Below are 22,012 nucleotides of genomic sequence, written 5' to 3'. Positions count from 1 at the left end.
TCTCCAACTTTGTAAAAGTGTTTCACTTTTGTAAATTTGTTTTGTCCTTCAGGGCCACCGTACTTTGCAATAGAAAATAAGTTAGTGCATCATTAGGTTATAACAAAGTGTCACATTACCAGTGATACATGGGGATAATAACTTGACTGAACATTTTTTTACGAGTCACTTAAATGCAACTCATACGTTAGCAGCTCGTTTTTCTAAAAGGCCACCAGATGGACCTCTACAGTGAGCAACCCACGGGTGTCCGGTGATATTGGTGTAACTGCCTTTATGTAAAATTAATGGAGCTGAGGCTGCATGCAAACAAGACTGGGCGTGTGTTCAAAAAGTCCATTGCTGAATTACTGTTTGGCTAGCTTCCGTGACACTCATCAAGGCTGTTTCATTACTTTCTCCTTCTCAAGAATTTTAAATGCCCACTTCGTACTGTCCCTTTAACTTCTGAGCCGATTTCCAGAGAGCAACAACCTGTAGCCTAAGCTCAGCGATCCTCCCCCTGATGGATTATTTAACAGGCGCTGAGTCCCATGTCGCCATCTGCTATAGGTAGAAAACACTGCGTATTATTCTCACAGGCACATGATCCGCGTTAGCAAACAAGGTAAACAAAGAATTAAAACAAAAATAAGTTTAGTGGGGCACAAAATCAAATCCAAACTTGGGCAACAGGTGCTGAGCATCCTACAGGCGACAGAGAGAGAAAGAGAAGAAACTGAGGCACAGCGTCGAAAGATAAACAGCAGCAGGTTTGTCATCGAGAGATAGGACTAATAACCGACTTATGAGACCTTTAATAATGGAGCTTTATTTCGACCTCTGAAAGCTATCACACAGTAAAATGTGTGTGCGCGGACACGGATAGTGCTTTTGACCATTTGGCTGTGTTGGGAAGATGTGGAGCGCGAACTGAGCTGTCCCACTACATTTCCCGGGTGACTGAGATGTTCTACAATGCTGAGCCTGTCCGCACGGTGAAGTGATCGGGCGCAGGTCAGTCAACAGAAGGCAGGAGTTGTCCAGTCTGCGGCAGTCATGGTGGTGGAGGGGGACAGGACGCTGCTCGCCGCGAGACAAGGAGACGTGCAGAGTCTCAAAGTGCTACTAGCGGCAAACGCGCTCTCCAGCGACATCAAGGACGTGATGGGGGCTTCACCAGTCCACCACGCAGCCCGAGCTGGGAAACTAACATGTCTGCGTTTCCTGGTGGAAGAGGCAGGACTGCCGGGCAACTGCCTGGCTAACAACGGGGCAAGCCCGGCGCATGACGCAGCAGCTACCGGCAACCTGGCTTGCCTGCAGTGGCTACTGACCCAGGGCGGATGTCGGCCAGAGGTTAGTCACCTGAGCTAAAGTTAGTTACGTTTAAGTGATGCAGGCAGTAGCCTAATTCTCTGCTTCCTCTGACCTGGATGTCATCTCTGCACGCTTCAGTTGGTCCGGAATAGGCAATCAATAGGAGGTGTATTTTCATTTAAAGCTGCTGTGAGGAACTTTTTATTTATATCAATTTTGGTGCTCATTGTGGACAAAGTGATACATCTTATATCTTGTTCTCTACATGCAAAAGTAGTGTTTTCAACAAAAACCTCACCCTGCTGTCTTTTATCAGCCAGATGTATCACTCAATGTGATTATTTGCCATGAAAACAGCCGAAAAAGGTTGTTTCTAAAGCCAAATGTCAATCATGTGGTCTGACACCTACCCCCTCAGAGTGGTTTAAGGCATTAAAAATGACAACAGAGAAGGTATCAGTGTTGTTGTTATTTATGGTTTTGTTTGCTTTTGAAGGTCATAAAGAGGCATCAGTGTTGGTTTCAGTCTGTTTCTCAGCTGGTGAAAAACTCCTCATAGTGCCTTTAATGAAAATACAAAAGGAAAGATTATAAAGGGTTAAGTGCATTCTGCAGTGTTTTTAGAGCTTTCCCTTGTGCTGCTGTTCAAAGTGGGCACTTTACCACTTGGCAATAAAAATGGCTTTAACCTGACCACCAATTCACCCTTTGTCCCCAAATGCATTGAGACTGCAGAACCAGACTCACCTTGTGTTTGTCTTTAAAACAAGCAGTTTGGGGTTGGTGATAACAACAGATAACTTAACTCAAGATGGCAGCTGCCTGCAATAAGTCACTTTAACCAGCTTTAGCATCAAGACCTTAAAAGATGTCAGAACATGGGGTGACTGTATCCATCTGAAGCACACTGTTCTCCCTACCCTCTTACTCAGAGCCTGAATGATTTTTGTGTTGCTTTTCTGACAACCTGTTGACAATCGGCATATGATAACACTGTATGAGACACAGAAATCAAAGAAAATGTCAAGTAACTCAGAGCTTTGAGACTTTTGTTTTGGTTTCAGTTTCATACTCACCATGCTGTCACCATAGCACTGAAGTATGCAAAACTAGATTTGCACTTTTAATACTCTTTATACAGCACAAAAAGTAACTCATTAAGGAACCTGGAGCATAAGAGACAGAGTGGTTTGATAATATTATAGACAAAGAGTGAAAGAGTTGAACATCACACGATGGATTAAGAATTGTACCCATTTCAATGTCCCTGCTGGTAAAATGTAAAGTATTCACTTAAGAAGGAACTGAGCCCAGATTTTAAAGGAGTCTTAGTAGAAGCTGTATTATAATTTCACTCCAGTGTTCTCTGAAGTATACTCTAATGTACCATAAAGTATATGTGCAGCACTTCAGCCATCTTCTAATTTCAGTATTCCTGATATAGTCATGCTTAAAGTATACTGGGTGTGCTAAAGCATAATTTGGATAAGACATAAGTACTCTTAGGGCAGACCCCCAATCACTAGCACTTAATAGTAATACTAATGCCTGTTTAAGGATTATTTTCTTTGCCACTGTTATTTGTTTAATGCTGCAAAGTGCTCTGCTTTGGTGGGTTAAGAGCAGATCAGACAAGAAACAATCTAATCGTATCATGATGTTGAGTCTTTGTGGAACAAAAAGGTATTAAATAAGAGTACAGCCTAGAGCTGCTCTTTTTGTTACATGTCTTTGGATAACATTTGTTAAGAATTGGCGCTATATAAGTAAAGATTGATGAACTGATGCATGATGATCATTTTTAAAGCTTCTTTCAATCACCCCTTCGTCATATTACACATGTTAAGGAGCGCAAACAATACAAAGGCGGAAAACAGTCCTGGTGTTTGCTGTCTTTGTAGGTGTGTTCGTAGCTGTTTGCTGTGTTAATGGACACATTTCAACTAACCTGAGTTCAGAAACTCACGCACACATGAAACCATTCAAGTCTTAAAAAACTGGAGCCAATCTGCTACTTTTGTATTGATTCCCATACCATCTGCTGCACTAAGATATCCCAACCTCTCCTTCCCAGAAATGATTTAGACTAACACAACACAAACAGAAAAAAGGCTGCTTAATCTGAGTTGAGAAGACACTCAATCTACCCTCGGTAATCTGTGATTCTAAATTTGAAACATGGTATTAAGAGCTCTATCATCTGCTGTCTAAAGACCAACTGATAAGAGACTTGGCTGACATTTAGTGAAACATATCAATTACAACTTGCATGCAATCTCCTTGATGAATGGTCTGTTCACTTGATCTTTTCACGATTGTGTCTTTGCATTGAGTGGCTTCTCGCTGATCCTGATGTTATCTGTTGTTATTGATGTTATTATGAGGCGCTTCACTGAATCATACCACAGCTCTAGTTTCTGTGTTGATAAATATTAAATATTAATACATATCAATCCAAAGAGCACTCATATTCAATATTCTAAGCATACCTCTTGACACATCTCTTAACACAAGATCAAAGTTTCTGTCAAGTGATCATGTTTAAAACAACAAGGTGCTGTAAATCAACACTAAAGGTATGACAGGTGTTTGGGGAGCTTTCACATTCACTTTTCTTTACTCCACTGACTATGTTTGTTTGCAATAGCCACTCTGTGCTACTTCAAAATGCAGAGATTAGGAGCTCAGGGAATACCTATTCCTCCCCTAAAGAATGTTGGTTATGTAGACAGTACACAACAAAGTATATATTCAAACACAAGTTAAGTTAGAACTGTTATTCCCATTCTAATGCTGTCAATGCTCAACACTCCTGATGTGTTTGAAAAAATCACAGCCTATGAGTTTTTAGCACACACATTAACCAACACTCTCAAACCCACTGATCTCACAGCACAAGATGTTCTAAATCAACCTCCTTTCCCGCTGATGTCAACAATGAACTCATAAATAGTAGCTTTTTAAAACAGCAAACCACTCCTTAAATGATCTGTGTTGCAGTGTCAACAGTTATCAGGCAAAATGCCCACTTACTTACATGACTGAGCTCTGGTATGTGAAAACAACCAGCGCCAGTTTTAAAGCCATAAGAGTTTGTTAATACTTTAAAGTATGAAATAGGGGGTGCATTTTCTTCTAGTAACTTCCACATCACCAGAAGAAACAGTAAAAATATTTGTCTCTGTCCACCTCTCTCTTCTGCATGTTTCTCTATCCCTCCCTTTCCAACCCCAACACGGTCTCAGCAGATGGCTGTCTAACATGAGTCTGGTTCTGCTCGAGGTTTCTTTGCCTGTTAAAGGAAGTTTGTCCTTAACGCTTAACTTGTTAAATTCTGCAAAGTGTCTTGTGCTGGTGGATTAAGATGGATCAGACTGAGTCCTGCCTGTAATTTGGGACTGGATGTTATCCTGTCTTGATGTTGGATCTTTGTTATAATAGAACATAGATATGTCAAGGACCTGCTCTGTTTGTAAAAGCGTCTTGAGAGAACATTTGTTATTAATTGGCCCTATATAAATAAAGGTTGATTGATTGTTTGATAATCACATTCTGCAGCCTTACATAAAAAGAAAGTGACTAACAGCGTGTTGGCATGGCATCAAATACAGTTTTCCTCTTTTCACTGTGAGATTTTTTCAATTATTTCCGTTACAGTTAAATAGAATAACATTTTAGAAGCCCATATTCAGTTCTTATCCTCCTTTTTTTTGGTTGACAGCACAGGGACAGCTCTGGTGCCAACATTCTCCACCTCGCATCCCGCTTCAGTCACCATGAGATCACAGACTGGCTGCTGAAGAGTGGCGATGTGGACCCTGGGACCTCCACCGATACAGGCGCCCTACCTGTTCATTATGCTGCTGCCAAGGGAGACCTGCCCTCTCTGCGACTGTTATTGGGGCACAGCCCAAAGTAAGAGCAACATGGTTACATCTCTACAGCGTACTATAAACTTTCCTTTCAGTATGATGAAGATCTGAACTGATGGTGTATTTTACAAGTTGTTGCTTTCCCCTCGCTACTTTCTTATTGTCATTTAATTTGTGATGTAATCAGGAGTGCAATATCCCTTACTTAAAGCAGGCTTGTCATCACAGATTGAGTTTCTGATAAGGTTGCATTTGGTAATACAAAGATATGTGTTATAATCACTCTATGAGACAACCATTTAACTGATCACTACTGTTACCTTCTTTCAAGATCTGATCAGATCTTTCTGATGTGTCCCATCTATTATGGCTTGCCACTGTTCCCTCTATTGTCCCAAAAACTTTAACTATATGTTCCAGAAGAGAATTTCCAAAACTGAAAAAAATTACTCATAAACAGTTATAATAAAAGCATCCCCTTACCAAGAAGAAGTAAAAAGTGTTGATTTTAAAGAGGCTTTTAAAAAACGTTCAGTTTAGTAGGCTGTAGTCAGTTCTCTCCTGCTGTATGTAACTGAGACAGGTGGCAGTAGATCCTCTCTTCAGATTCAGATGTCAGACTGTTGCCACTTTAGCAGTCTGACATTGATAATGATCCAGCAGATTCTCAAGGTAAACAAATGAACTCTAACTTGTTTTTTTAGCTGATTAACAAAGAAATGAAGAATAGACATCATTATTGTCAGTAGATTGTCAGATTGGGGCTTATACTGATGACACCATAGTATTTGTTGTATCAACTTGCAGTGGTGGGGAACAATCTGAACTTTGCTTTTTAGATACCTGTGCAGCAATCTTATACTTTGTACTCAAATCTCATTAAGGAAAGAACCTCTTACTGGTTAACTTTCCCAAATACTGCACACTTCACCACAATGCCATGTGCTGCTTATCTAATACATCTACAAGTATTTCCATATTGTTTAAGAAGCCTGAAGGGCAGCGTGGGAGCGATTTATACAAGCAAATTGTGGTGATTAATGTTGCTTATTCTGCACGTACTGTAGACAGTAGTATTGAGTACATGGTATGACGGCAACTTAGAATCATTCTGAAGGAAAGCAGGAAAATATTCATATTGCCAAACATGGAGTGAGTGGCATGTTTGCCTCAAAATAACTTTCACTAACTGTCAATCATCAAAGTAGCTAGTTAATCCATTTAACAAAAAGCTCTTTGATTAAATGTTTGTTTGTATGTGTGCATGCGCTTGCCCCCTGATGAATCTCATTCCTAATCAGTGTAGTTTCAGGCCCACCAGTGCCCTGTAGAGATAACAACCTTTTATAAGGACTGTTACAACACAATGGTCAATGGCGAGGCATCTGAATGACCGGGTTGTCGTTTTTCTGGAAAAGAAGAGCACAAACCAACACCAGAGGTTTCTGTAAACAGCCACCAGTTCTTTGTGTCAAGGGTATCCATTAAATCAGTAGGCAGGGTAACGGTCACCATGCCCCCCACTTCAGCCACCAAAGCAGGTTCTTGGTTGTGATAATGACACAGTATTTAGGTGTAATGTTGACAGAATATAACCCCAGTATTCAGCAGTTGTCACCCGACTTAATGTGGAATATTGGTATAACTGTATTAGTCAGAGTTTGTGTCGAGGTGAAAGTTGAATGGGCTTATTTCCAGTTTGTCTGCCAGGTATCTAAATCAGTTGAACTGTATGTATATTCAGTATTCCCCATGTTACTGTGTTTCCATTCTACAACATTGTCACTGTCAGACAACGTGAGTAAGGGATAATATATATTAAACAGGTGATTTTGCTAATCAGAATCCAAACAGGGTGAGCAATGCAGACCTTGTTTCAAGATTTCAATTAATGGACAAGCTAAAACCTTAGCCTTCTTATTTGTTACAATTGGCATAAACATGAACATTTCCAGTGAAGCCAATTTTAGGCAAACACATTGATATTTGTGTCTTCATTTAGCTCTCCTTCTTCTCATGGCTTTGTAGTTGCCACTTTTAAACAAAAACGAGGCAAATGTTCCACCTTTATTATTGTTGCTATTATCACTACCACTTATGCTTTGAGTTACTCTGTAGTAATTGGTCAACTCTGAGATGTACAGCTCTACTGTCGTTTCCTGGATTGCAGGACAGGATTTTGTTCCACTTTCCCTATCAGAGATAGTTTGGACCCAGTTGCTGCTCAGGCTGCTCTCACATCTGTGCTAACTGACATTATTTCCTAACTTGAAACTTGAAATGTGCCCAAACTCCTGTCCTTTCCCGTTGATATGACGTGTGATCAGGTTGTCTCTAGCGCCACTTTTGTTGTTGAGATTTAATCAACTTTGATTGGGGTTTTGACTAGTCAGAATCAAGTATTTTAAACAGTCTAAAATAAGTATGAATATAAATAAGGAATAGTGTGTAGTTAGCAGGTGGTTATGGCAGCTTTGAATCCTGACAGGGTGAGCAGAGCCCCAACAAGAAGAAGGGTTTTTTTTTTACCCCAACACTGCAAAAACCTATACCCAGCTCTTTAGTTGCCTTGTATCCGTTTACCTCATCTTGGGCGACGTCCCTTTCATTCAGCTCATGGTGTTTATTAATCTTTATCTGCACTGTCTTCCTCCTCTTTTTTTCTTTCCTTTGCTGGTAACTGGTCAACCATTGACTATAAATCTGAAGTTTTGTGCTGTCTAAATATATTAAAACTATTATTCAAAATATCCTTCATGTTGTTTACTGATGTAAATACTGGCAGAAACTAAGGATTTTGCCACAGTGTCAATAGGCAGAGGTGAAATGTGCTAGACTCCTGTCCATAGATTGATTTGATGTGACATGTGGGATCAGGCTGTGCCTGACGACACTTTGCTGTTGTTTTGACCAATCAGAATCATTTGATCAATCAAGTTTTTAACACAGCCAGGTAAAAAAGTAATTCCAATGCACAACGGAAAGCCACACTAACAGATAGGGCTGAATGATGTCTTGCTTGACCATCTGAACTTCTCTGAGCAACTGTGCAATAGACACACCATAGAATGTGCAATGTCAGTAAAATGACCTGCAATACGTAATACTGTTACCGGTTTCCTGTTTTCTACAAATGATCTCCAATAAACATCAATATGATATCACTCTCATGCAGCCCCTGACTAAAAAAAAATCCCAGATAACGGACTTCTGTGTATGTAGAATCTCACATGACTGTAAAATGTAAACATGCACGCAACAGCAAAATGTTTCAATGATGAAATGAAACTGTATTTTTATATTGCATATGTATCCTATAAAGGAAAAATACTGCAATCAGTTTTTTTTTACAATATCATGCAGCCATGCCAGCAATGTCATAACAGTCAGAGTCACTGCAGAAAAGACTGTGAGAAAAGCTGTTGGCTCTCTTTGATGTACTGTCTGGTAATAGTCTGGTTGTAATTGATTGATATTGTTAGATGGCTGCATTGCAGAGCTAAATTGAAATCCGTTTAACTGACACATTTAGCAAATGAACACTCCAGACCTGCTCAGGGGCACCTTAGTAACCACGGCTGTTGAATTATGCTTCCCTATAGACAGAGTAAACAATGAATTATTTTCAAACTTAAACTATTTATATTTCAATTAATTAAAGAGGTAGTACAGTGTTTTTGAAGGGGGGTTGTATGAGGTACTTGGCAACACTTAGTGTATTACCTACAAGGGATGCCGCGTGGTCAGCTCAGCCCCTTTGTTTAGAAACAGACCGGAAAACTGGCTATCAATTTCTACAGATAGGGTCAGCATAATTTCAAGCAACAAAAGATGAATACATAAACTATATTATACATAGTCTGTATAATACAGGGATGTTGTCTCAGTGACTTCACCCATTGGTTTCTGAAGCAGAGTTTTGAAACTGATTGCCAACAGTCTAACTTTTGGTTGACCACACTGAGGCAAAGAGGTGGAGTTGAGGCGGGCCCCCTCGCTAACAGCTACAGTGTGCCCTCCTGTCAGTCAAATCAGCTGTGCCCCAACACATAATGCAGTGTAATCAGGTAAACATATTGTGAAGACCCTGGGTTGTGTCATTAGGCAATATAAACAGTGAAAGTCGTACATGTGCTTGGAAAATGTATTTCTATTCAGCTTTAAAAAAAAAAAGATTAACTTCTGAAAATTGTAGAAAGTGGTTAAAACAGCTACATTTAGTATGGCAGAGAACTCTGTATGGTTAGTGATGCAGACTGCAGCCGTATGTGAGCCGCTGGTATCCTCTGATTCATAAATGTTCTGAAATATTGTTGATAGTAAGTCCCACTCAGGACAACAAGTAGCTCTTTGGTTCAAGGGCATGGGCTCACAGTTTATAGACCTGTACCACGTAACTTGGAATCTCTCCTGCTCTCCAGTTAACACAAAAGTTTCTCCCCTCTCTCCTTCGGTCGGTTGAGTCTTGTTCTTCTTCAGTGAACTCAGGTTAATAAAGGTGTCCTCTTGTGTCCACAGTAAACAGCAGGTCATGTGTCTGTCATTCTCATTTCTTAGTTTGCTTGCATGTTTGTCTCTTTTGAAGCCCACAGACCCAAACAACTGATCAGTGCACTGCAGACGGAATAACCCGTGTCTGTCTTGTCTGAGAACAGTGCAAAAAGAAAATGCTTTCTGACTGCAAAGTAAAGCTCTGAAAATGTATAATAGAGCATACTAACAGTGACATTAGTGTCTGGGTTGGAGTTTCTCAAAATGAGATAAATGATGTGGTAAAGTTGACTCTGTCTAATGCAGTTGATGGATTAGCTTCCATTCTGTTTCTCTGGCCAGTTTCTTAACAAAGGACTGAGCTGATCAGGATCCCCTGTGGGTAATACTCTGTATTTACAAGTATTGTATTGTAATGTATTTACAAAAACTATCCCTTTAAAATAGATTCAGTAATTGAACGGATCCCTCCAGGTGATGTAGTGTAGGACTATTTGTTAGCAGGACTTTAAGGCCTTTTGGGGTTTTTCTTCAGTGCAGCTCTCTGTATCACAACCCCTATAGTCTACTAGAGAACTACGGGAGTAAAAAGGCAGAAAAGGGAATAATTGCAGAGCTGATCAATGTTTTCTGTGCTTGTGTCCATGTCAACTATCAACAGTCCTTACTAACTGCTGCCATAAAGAAGTAGAAATGTAATGAATTTATGACTTAGTTAACAGCCTTGTCTATTGAATTGGACTGACTTTATTGACTTTTGCAGGACAAGCAGCTTGTTCAGGCGCTAATCTTGTGCTCTGCACCTCCAATATTGTCAAGTTGCACCCCAGACAGGTGCATTGGCTGCTGAAATATTAATGAGTCTCAGGGACATGGTTGCTCCCTGATAGCTGGGCCCCATTCACTCTTCCCCACCACTACTGTTGCTGTTTACCACCATCTCCACGGTTACACACAGTAGCACCAACCAGCGATAAGATAATGAGGAAAACAAACCCGTTTGAATGGACGGGCTGCTTTCTAGTGACTGGCCTCAGGCATTGTTTGGATTGGAATGATGCAAAGAAGAGAGAGGCCATTTTTTTTCAGGGTTTAATACAAACTGCAAAACAGAAACTGTGAGTTTTAAGAGGTGGTTATTGCTTCTAGTTTGTTCTGCCTGACAAATCTCAAGAAAAACATAATCCCCTGTTTACATCATCATTTAGTGACTGGCAACCAATAGACAGTACAACATAAGAGTGTTGCTGGCTGGAGGTAACACTGCACACACTTACATGTAATAGATACGCCAGGCCTTTTTGGCGTAATTCACTCTAAACCAATGATTTTAAGTTCTTCTTTACAATATTTACCCCCCAAAAGCCTCAAAATCAAGATCTACAAGTGTTTCATGCCAATTTTTTCACAACAAAGCGTTCAGAGCAAATGATCAATTGCGACTAGTAAAACTGTGACTACCATGTTGTCCTCAGTTGTTTTGTGAAAAAAAATACAAGCACACAGTTTGATAAAAGGACGGTCATAGTTTATCAACGACAGAGATTATGTACACAGAGGATTTACCTACAGCAGATGCTTTTTATATATGACTTGTTCCACCATAATTAACCCTCCTGTTATGTTGCAGATCAAATTGACCCTTTATAAAGTCTATTTTAGGCAATATATACCTTCCAAACCAGCTAAATGCAGCATAAAATCTGGGCAGCATTTGACAGAAGAGGTGTCTCATGTTAATGTATCAACATCACTTCATAAAAAAATAAAAAAAATAAAAATAAAATAAACAAAAATCTATGTCATGTAAAACTATCGTATTTATATTAAGTGCTTTCTAATGTACATTAAAAAAGCTTTAACATTAATTTAAATGAAAAACAAGTGAGTTATCCTCATTGAACCATGATCTGTGAGAATTAAAGAACACCAATGGACTAAAACTTGATTTAAATGGCACTTTTGGATAATTGAATATGCCCCGGGTCAAATTGACCCAGGCACATTATTGCTGTTCGAGAGAAACGAACAGGAGGGTTAATCATGATTTTGATAGATATCATAAGTGTATGGTTTAATTTACTTGGCATTTATTGTGATTTCTTGGCTGATCAAAAATCAATTTTAGAGTGAATAAAATCATTCAAATCTAACCTTAAGATTACTGCTGCATTCAGCTGTCTACTATATAGTACACTGGATTGACTGTGTTTCAAATGGGAAAGAGCCAATGCAGCTTTGTTTCCCAGTATTTTAATATTGGTTGTGTTAGTAAGATACATCTGCACTGCTAGCAATTTATCATCTTGGTGAACCTGAAACCAAAGAGCTCATGTGCTGCTGTCCCTTTGGTGATAGCCCCTGTACAAAAGAGTGAATAAATGACACACAGAGAGAGAAAGAGAGTGAGGATGAGAGTGGCTACATACAGGTTATGCAATCACTTAGTACAGATTAAGATTTTTGGCAGACCATAATTCAAGCATGCTCTTGAGAAGGAAAGGCCTTTGCATTAGCGTATAGAAGGTTAGCTACGTAAACCTCAGTTTTATAGGCAAGGTGGTCATCCCAGAAAACCATCTGTCACACTAAATGGACATACGAGCAGTTACTAAACAGCACTGTATTATTTAAATGGTTCTTACAGCACAGCAAAAAATTTTGTATATAATGACACACTACTGGGTATTTCCCTGGCTTACCCTCTCTGCTTCTTCTCTGAACATCATATGTGCAGTCATGCACATATGGACTATAATACGAGCCTCTTGAGTTAGATTGAAGCTGATATATCTAGCATGTATTTATAATACTTTAATATACTTTCTTTCAAGATTTAAGTAGATGATTTATTATCTTCAGTGGTGATCAGTATGGAGTACAGACATAGAGAGTAAAGAGTAAATATGTTAGCAGCCAATGACCTAGCTACACTTATTTCCCTCAGCAGTAATCTTCTTAATATCTTCTTGGTACAAGTTGGATCAAAAAGCCCTAATGTTCCCTTTTACCACAGGGGATTTAAACCGAGAAAATGCAGTGGGACGTGCCATTTTCTGATATTTCCTACTCACAAAGGACCACGTTGACTTTCCCTGACAGTTTTGTTGTCTATCTTTTAAGTATTCTGTAGTTTTAGATGCTGCTATTAACTGCTGTAGCCTCTTTGTAAGCTATATAGGGGTGTAAAGTACATAATCTGTACATTTCTCATTGAAATATGGAAAGTTTTTAAATTTTTTTACCCATAAGAAACTTGAGCCACATAGTTAAACAAACTGTGTAAATTCTCCCACAACACTCTTCATTATTTAGTCGGGTAACTCACTGCGGAGCTACAGTAACAAGCCTTTATCAGGCAAGAAGACCATTAGTCTGACATCAATTACTTTGCTAGTAATGAAGATAACCTTGGTCTTTGTTACCGTGTACAGTTGGGGGAAGGGATAGTTTACAAGGAATTACTGAGGCAAATTACTCTCTGGTGCTGAACAGGACACATATTTAATGTCAGCTTCCTGAGAGTGTAGTTTTTTTTCTTGAAGTGTCAAAGTGACAGACAAGGTTGAAACCCTTGTGCCACTTGCTCGCTCTGTGGTTACACAGGGCTAACCTCTTTCTTAGCTCTTTGAAATCTACTCCTGTTCTCCAAACGCACTTTTTTAGTCAGGCTTTCTACTTTTTCTTGCATCAAATGGTGTTTGGGGTAAGGATTAATGACAAGTGTAAGCTTCTTGTCTCCACAGACCCAAGTGAGCAGATGAACTTCAGCCCACTTAGAGTTACAAGCATGAATAATTAACCCATCTGCCTACATCCTGATGACAGAACCAAAGATTACCTCATCCTTTTATTTTGAAATATTTAAGAAGTGCTTGTTTTTACTCGGAACTGATCATTTTGACTTCCAGTGGTTATTTGAAACTTAACCCCATAAAAGACAAGTTTGTGTTTCAAACTTTGGTGTATGACAGACTTTATTTAAAGTTGAATATTCAATATAGTAATTATGATGGAAGTTGTTTCAAGAACATGTATCTATTTCTAGCTGAGGTTGGGGCCAGACTGATCATGAGCAGACACATCCTTGCGTGTGAAGATTTCACCCGGAACATGTTGTCGCCAACATGTTGTTTTAATGTGGATCCTGACTCACCAGAGTTTGGCCTTGAGCCACATCCTATTGAGAGAAAGTTTGGCTTGGTCATGTTTGTGTCTACAAGATCTGCACGTCCACTTAAGCCCTGCCTCTCATTTTCCCCACCTTCTCTACACTTCTTCACCCGCTGAGTGTGGCTTTGGCACTTGCAACCCTCCGTTAAGCACAAAGCAAGTCAGGCAAAGCCAACGGACTGATAATCTGCTTAGGAGACTCATTGCTCGTTTGTCAGTGTCCAAATAAAGCACAACCTTATAGGATTTGGTGGAGAAGCAGTAGTTCATTCCCTGACCTCCCGCCATGGTGGAAAACATGTGGGACGTGTTATTGGGATTGGGTGAGCCTCTGTATGGGAGGCGGGGATAAGGGCGTTTGAAATTATAAGAAAGCAGGATTTGGCTCAGCCTCACTTCTGTCTGCTCTCAGAATAGATGTATGTTCTTGAAACTATGCTTTGCCTTAACAGTTAGGTACTTAACTTCTAACTTAAGATAAAAAATCTTAAATACAAAATATGGTAACAATTAGCTTGAAGTGTCCAAGGAGGACACAATTTGTGTATTGGATAATTGAGTTCTTATATTTTACGGACCAAATACATGGTCAGGCAAATGTGGACAAGCCTCTTATACACAATGGCACGCCATGTCGTAACCTAGCACTGTAATGTGCATTCACAGGCCATAAGGTACTCAAAGGTTACATCATGTATGACCTTAATTTTCTTTCAGAACTCATTTCTTCTTTGCATAAATTCCCAAATGTCTTGGAAACATTCTTCACAGTTGGTACATATTAACATGACAGCATTATGCAGTCACTGTAGATGTAAGGTTTAAACATTGATAATGCAAATCTGGGAATCCACCAAATCTGGAGGGTGCTTAGTTGGATTGAGATGTTGTGATTGTGAAAGCTACTAAATAAGAAGAAACATGTTTTTCAGATAGTTTGGGCTTCATGGTAAAACATCATCCTGCCGGGTTAAGCCATTAGAAGATGAGTAATCAGTTGTCATAGACATGATCAGCATGAATAATCAGAAACTAAAACACTGTAACAAGTGGTCAATTGAGCTACTCATGCATTTCTCTCAGCTACAGAACAATTGGATACTGACCCAGCAGACTGTCTGACCTCTGACCTCTACCATCAACAAGCCATGTGCACAGAGAACAACCATTCACAGCACGTTTTCTCTTATCCGGACCGTTCTCTATAAACCCTAGAGACAGTCAAGCGTCTCGGGCAATCTCATTAGATTGGTAGTCACTGAAATACTCTCCGACCATCTGGCACCAACAATTATGCCACATTCAAAGTCAATTAAAATGTGTTCTTCCCTGCAGACTGTCTTGACCATTTGTGCAAGACTAAATGCATTAAGTTCCTGCTACATTGTTGGCTGATCAGATGTGAGCATTCTTGAGCAATCAAAGTGAGAAATATGTGTGTATTGTTGAGCAAATCTGTCTTGTTGAACACAAGGAAATGAAAGTCATCCTATTCTATTCAAGAAGGCTTTGTGATGTACTTTTTAAATGACAGTCATCATATTTAAGTTAAACTTTTCAATAGAGTTAAGATCAGTTTTCATGGTTGATACAACAATGAATGTACAGCAGCTTTGGTGACAAGGGAAAAAAAAACAAAAAGCATCTGCTTCTTGTAATCAGTTTAATTGTCTTTTATCTGAATATTTCTTTAAATGTTTTGCATTCTTAGCAGCTTGCCAACAGAGGATCAACCGGGAGACTGTCAAAGGCTTAGTGATCCAGTTACACAGGGCCAAGACTGTGCCACCACTCCACCTTTCCTTTAGTTAACTTGTAGCACTTTAAATCACCCTGTGGAGCTTTGTAAAAAGACCTGGTTTGTAGAGCCCGAGTTATAATAAGTTTAAGCTTTGCATTTAAGAGACTGAAAAACTTGCACATTCATATGCACTTCATCAGAATGACCAGTAACTAATTATGTGAAGAATCTCTGCTTTTAATGTCAGGGTAAACGTGCCTCATAAAAATGTAACAACTGAATCCAGATGAAATACAGTATCATTTGAGTCTTGGTGTGTAGCTGTTTGGGACCCGGATGGAAAATTTTCACATGCAGCTAAAAATGAAATGATATAGTATGTTTGTAGGTTTGTCAGTGTGACTGTTTCTTGGCATAACAACAGAGGCACAAAGGTGTTTGTGTGATGTATTCTGTGAAACGGTTTTGCATTGAAATTCAAATGTTATATTGTCATATGGAACATTAGCTCTCCTCTAACTGTCAAGGCCTTGCAAATATTTCTGCAAATCATGACAGACAGGAGTGAGACTGGAAAGACGTTACAACAAACAGGTGATGACACGCAGCAAAGGCTCAGGGTCAGACCCTGGACACAACTGTAAGGACTCACACTTTATGGTATGCACTTGACTAAAGAAGCTACTGTTCCACCCCCTTAAATGTACTTCTCTGTTTGATTTCTCAACAGTGTTGTAAACTCCCAAACAAAGAATGGTGCCACGCCACTATATCTGGCCTGCCAGGAGGGTCATCTGGAGGTCATACAGTACCTGGTCAAGGATTGTGGGGCGGATCCGAGCATCAGAGCCAATGATGGGATGACCTCTTTGCATGCTGCTGCCCAGATGGGCCACAACACAGTCATCGTCTGGCTGGTATGAAACAAAACTGTGCATTGATTTGTATTTTGATGATAATTTTGAAAAAAGCAGATTGTAAACATTTAGTTAGAAGATTTCCATGATCTGGAAAATAATACTGGACAGTTTATTTGTTAAGATATAACTGATTAATATCTTTAGTGTTTTATAGTCAAAGGACATTAAATGAACAATTTTGGCAGCATGATTTAATTCAAGTTTTTTCTAGGATTGCCAAACAATTACTGTTTTTAAATGCAATTAAACCACAGAATTTCAGTAGTGAATTCTGATTAATCACGTTTTTAATTGCATGTTTTAATGTCCATTATTTTACACTTAAAAACAGTTTGGACTCAGTATTTAAAATGTAAAGCAATTCTTCAATTTTTTGATTTGGGAATCAAATGAATGCAATGAAATTTACTTAATGATCTTGACTTTTAGATTTATTATTCATATAAATGTTGCAGCCCTTCCCCAGTGTGGTCTAGAACCATGGACTACAGGTGGGAGACAGCTTCAGAGTGCTTATTCTGGGAAATACTGTGTTTGTTTCTGTTATATATTTTCTAAAGGATAACACTGTTACAAATTTAGAAATATGCAGAATGCATGTATGAAATGTCAGTGTCAACATTGTCGGAGTTATTCTGAGATAACTTGATCACTTCCTGCCATCTAATACCTCCAGATAAATACGACAGCATTTGCACTTTCAGGAGTGTTTAGCTGCTCTTTCTGTTTCATACAGGTCTTGTAAATTTGAAACAATTACAGTATGTCCTGCGATAGTAAGGCATATTACAACACGTCAACTTGCGTCTTCCACAATGTTGACTTGTCTGCAGTCAGTTGCCACCCAATTATCAAAGGCTGTCAACCTCTTCCATTTAGTTTCATCTGTGGAACTTTGCACTCTTCAGAATAGCGCTCTGTCGGCTTTTGTGATGTAGTTTTTTGCTGACATCAGTCTGATGAACAACACCATCTGTAGGCGTATCTCATAGGTGGTATCACAAACTTGAAGTGATTCAGTGTTATTCTAATTCTTTTATACAGAAAGTGCACATTATTATTATTAAATATGCCATTTGGTTCAGCGGTGTCATTGTTTTTCATTACAGTGGCAGTAAGAGCAGAGACAGCCTTTGCCTAACTTCGGTTTGTCAAAAGAGAAATCAAAGTTCATAGATTTTTAGGATAGGCACTTTATTGTCATTGCAAAAAAAGAGACAAAACGAAACTTCTCTTGGCAGCATTTCCATACAGCAGTTTTCAATCTATCAATAAATACAATTAAAAAGTACTACAAATATTTAACTATATAAAATATAAATATGTGCGTGCGTCGCTTTAAATAACTGACAGTTATGTACAGTGTGCTGTCTGCAAAGTGGCTAGAGTCAATAAAAACTAGTTTTTGGGTGTAGGGCTGGGTTAGGGGTTCTGCAGTATGCCCACCGCTTTGGGGAAGAAGCTGCTCTTAAGTCTGTTCTTCAGTGTGCGGATTGTTCTGAGACTGCCTGAGGGTAAGGTGGTGAACATGAAATGTTCGAGGTGCGTTGAGTCCCTCATAATAGATGAGGCTCGTTTGTGCAGTCGGGTTGAGTAGGTGTTCCTGAGTAATGATAGTGGGGTACCTACAATACACTGTGCCGTTTTGATAATCAGCTAAAGGTCCTCTTTTTCTGCTGCAGTGCAGCTGGAGTACCAGACTGTGCAGCCGTATGTGATGATGCTCTCTATCGTGCAGCAGTAGAAGTTCTTCAGCAGGTTGTCAGCTTTCATTTAGCCATTTAGTTTTATTACATGAATGTAACCAGTGTTCTATTTCCTACTTTAGATGAGTTATACAGATATCATCCTGACGGACAGGGATGGTGACGGAGCGACGGCCATGCACTTTGCAGCCAGCCGTGGTCACGCAAAGGTGCTCAGCTGGCTTCTGCTGCACGGTGGAGAAATTGTCACTGACAACTGGGGAGGGACCCCTCTCCACGATGCTGCAGAGAATGGGGAACTGGAGGTATGAGTTTGTGTCTTTATTTGGTTTTATTTTTTTAGTGCACTGAGTCAGACTGGAATTAACAGTGAAATAGAATAAAGCTAAATAAAGCTTTCACTTTTGGCATTGCATTGGTGTAGAAATAAAGCATGAGTCAACTTAGTAGAGCAAAAAGGAGAAACAGGAAGAGACAATTCCAAATTATCAGGGTGCATCCATAATAGTTCATATAATCAAACTAATAGTCCAAATAGATTTAGAATCAGAGGAGGCTCTTTTGTGTGAAACACATACGCAAAGCAGGAGGATATTCATTCTTGGTTCCCGCATTCTGATTATATATTATTTATTTTTTTATTTAACCTTTATTTAACCAGATAAAAGACCCATTGAGATCGAGACCTCTTTCACAAGGGTGACCCGGCCAAGAGAGGCAGCAACACGTCATAGTAAACAAAACAGACAGATAACAATGACAACAAACATTAAAATATAAAATACAAGCAATTTGATAAAATAAAGTGCAGAAGTTATTTTACAGTAACAATTTAAGAACACAGGCACTACTCGATGGATTTCCGTCGTTGTTTTCTTAAGATAGAGCGGAAAGCACATGTTACACTAGACCATTTGTTTTGAATGACTGCTCTCTGGAATATATTTTCACCACCACATTGACCTGCTGCTTTGACTAACACTTTGTTGTATCACTGTTCAGTCAGCCTTTCGGCACAAGCATAATACTTCAAAAAAAAAAAAGAAAGTCTTTCTTTTGGCTGATGTTACCCCTTCAAAAAAATAAGGAGTGAGGAAAATGGCAACACAAAGATTGCTCAATCTGAGAAAAGGCTTAGTATGGCTTCCATGTGATGGGTTGTCTCACTCTGATGCTTTAAACTATTGTTTGTTGTAAATACAAAAGAGAATGCTTCATTTTAGAGGGTAGATGTCCCATCATTTCAAAATTCTGAAGTAGTTCAAGTAATCATTAATAGCCCTACACTAAAAATTTCGCTTTTAGAACTGGTATATAACTAACACGCAACATTTGTGCTCCTAATGAAAGGATAAGCTCTCAGTGAGGAAACCCCACATTCTAATTACGCTCTACAAATAAGTTATGTAACCTTCCACCTGGCATTTAGTGACTACCACAACCCAAAAAGAACTATGCCATGTTCAATAGACCCAGGCTACATGCTTCTACATAGTACCATCAATGATAATGCTGTCCCCCACCTCCTAAACATGTAGACAGATGACCAGGGTGAACGAGGGCATAATCAACTGGTGTTTCCTCAAGTTAGGCCTATGACACCTTGAGGATACTCTACAGGTAGCTGTAAACATGAACAACATAGAAGAAAAACAATACTCTTATTTCTCCCTAGTTTAAATCCACTAACTTATTTTGGCTCATCTGACATCCATTTCTACACACACCCAGTTTTGCTAGTAATGAGAGTTAATCTTGTCAAAGACCCTCTACATCCCACTTTTAACTAAACCACCTCTCCATCCTTGCATATCCAAGCTTTTCCCCGTCATATGCTTCCTCCACTGAGTTCTCCCTGGACAAAGTCAGCTTTATAAAATACACTATCAGCTTATAGGGGTACCATAAATGTATACCAGGCCTTAAATTAGTGCAATTTACAGTACAGCTTATCAAACACAAATTACTCACAAATATACTTTCATCTCCCAAGCATAGGTACATCTATAATGATGTATTACTAAGACAGTGTCCACAAGTTGATGAAGTTGATGGTCTTTAGAGAGCAGGGACATCAGTTTAGTAATACTTTAACCTGTTGTCTTGATTTCTCAGAGCCATATTTTGAAGCTCTTGGTGTTTGTTAGATTTCAGATTCATTTCGGGTATTGAAAGTGATTGTAAAAGCATTATCTTACATTTTCTAAAGCGTATTAATTTGTGACTTGCCCTACGTTCTGTGTCCTTGTTCTCTCATGTATCAGTGCTGTCAGATCCTTGTGGTCAATGGTGTGGATCTTGGCATCAGAGACCAGGATGGTTTCACAGCAGCAGACCTGGCTGAATACAATGGCCACTCTCAGTGTGCCAAGTACCTGCGCACTGTGGAGAACATGGTAAGAGCTGTGCCTCACATGTCTTGGTGGCAAGCAGACTGAACCCTGACATCTCAAGTAATGAAATCAATCAATATTTTCAATTAGTTGCAAGAATATTTGATTGAATGATTTTTCACAAAAAGGTCCAATCATGCCTCGAGATATCTGTCATGTGCCGTTACACCAATTGATATTTTCAGGCAGCTTTTCAAAGCAAAAGAGGACAACATCTCTATTGACCGTTACATAAATTCCCAACTTCCACTCTATCTAACTCTGGATTGAATATAATAAGTCATCATGTCTGTTATAGTGACATTGCATTTCATGACCAAATTGTACATGTTGTGATATTGTGAGTTAAAAACCTGACTGTAAATATTCTAATAATGAGCAGTTGTAATCCATACTTGGCGCCCCTCCCCCCCCCCAACAAATTCCAACCTTTGAAAACACAAGACTGTGACCTCGACTAAAATCAGTTGCTAATAGTTAGAGCTTTTAACACCCGTCATACAGCAGCCTCCATGGCTTCAACCCTCCTGAAATCTCCAGATGGCTAAGGGAAAAAGAACTCCTCCTGGCTGCACTCTCTTTGGGGCTTGGGAAACATATTTCCCCTCTTGCACTCCTCCCATGTGGGACACTCAGCCAAGTGAGAGCTGTGCTGTGGGAAAAGCGGAGAGCCCTGGAGCCTTTTTGATCAGCTGTGAGAAGTTTCATTAGTGTGCTGTAATTAAACTGGTAATGCTGTTCTCCTCATGTTAGTCAGTAGCGACTGAGAGGTGGTGGGATTTGAGAATTGACAATGAACAAGTATATGTCATATCAAATATAATTAATTTAAACGTCTTGACAGTTTAATAATTTAAAATAATATTAAATAATTAAATATTATTACTTGAGAATCCCTTAGGTTAGGTTTTTACTTGTTTTTCATCACATCCACATATTGATAGTTCAATCAAATATACACAATGACACTCTTCTTGATTAACTGCATCCTCGAACAGAGTGTGGAGCACCGTGTTTTGTCTCGGGACCCGTCAACAGACCTTGAATACAAGCAGCCAGACTCGGGCCTCTCATCCCCAAACACCACCATGCCCCCTGCCAGCCAGGGGGCACACTTTGACATCAGCTCACCATCCAGCTCCCTATCAAACTACGACTCAGCCAACTCCAGCCAGTCCAGCACCGGGGAGAAAAGAAGCAGCTTAACGGCGTCACGAGGCCCGCCAGTCAAGCTGAACGCAGTTGCACACACAGGTCTGCAACGCATGTAGTGAAAATGATTTTACTTTTTAGACCTATGAGCAGATTTTTTCTTTCTTGAGTCAAGAAACAAGACATTACTCCAATATTTGGGATCTTTTTAATTTCAGTGAATTCCAAATTATTTCATTTACACTTCTCAATTAAAATGTAACCG

General features: G+C 39.4%; 1 protein-coding gene across 1 annotated transcript in view; it reads left to right on the top strand.

The window, feature by feature from the left end:
- Nucleotides 1–202: 202 nt before the first annotated feature.
- Nucleotides 203–22,012, top strand: part of espn (espin) — a 48,096-nt gene continuing 26,286 nt past the window's right edge. The window contains exons 1-6 of the mRNA XM_034695354.1: nucleotides 203–1,338; nucleotides 5,021–5,214; nucleotides 16,307–16,493; nucleotides 18,325–18,507; nucleotides 20,467–20,598; nucleotides 21,594–21,849. Coding sequence (XP_034551245.1) covers nucleotides 1,039–1,338; nucleotides 5,021–5,214; nucleotides 16,307–16,493; nucleotides 18,325–18,507; nucleotides 20,467–20,598; nucleotides 21,594–21,849 — 1,252 coding nt within the window. The 5' untranslated portion in view covers nucleotides 203–1,038. The remainder of the gene's footprint in view (nucleotides 1,339–5,020; nucleotides 5,215–16,306; nucleotides 16,494–18,324; nucleotides 18,508–20,466; nucleotides 20,599–21,593; nucleotides 21,850–22,012) is intronic.

Source organism: Notolabrus celidotus, chromosome 11 (genome assembly GCF_009762535.1).
Source record: "Notolabrus celidotus isolate fNotCel1 chromosome 11, fNotCel1.pri, whole genome shotgun sequence".
Classification (NCBI taxonomy): Eukaryota; Metazoa; Chordata; class Actinopteri; order Labriformes; family Labridae; genus Notolabrus; species Notolabrus celidotus.
This window is presented reverse-complemented; position numbering and strand designations above follow the sequence as displayed.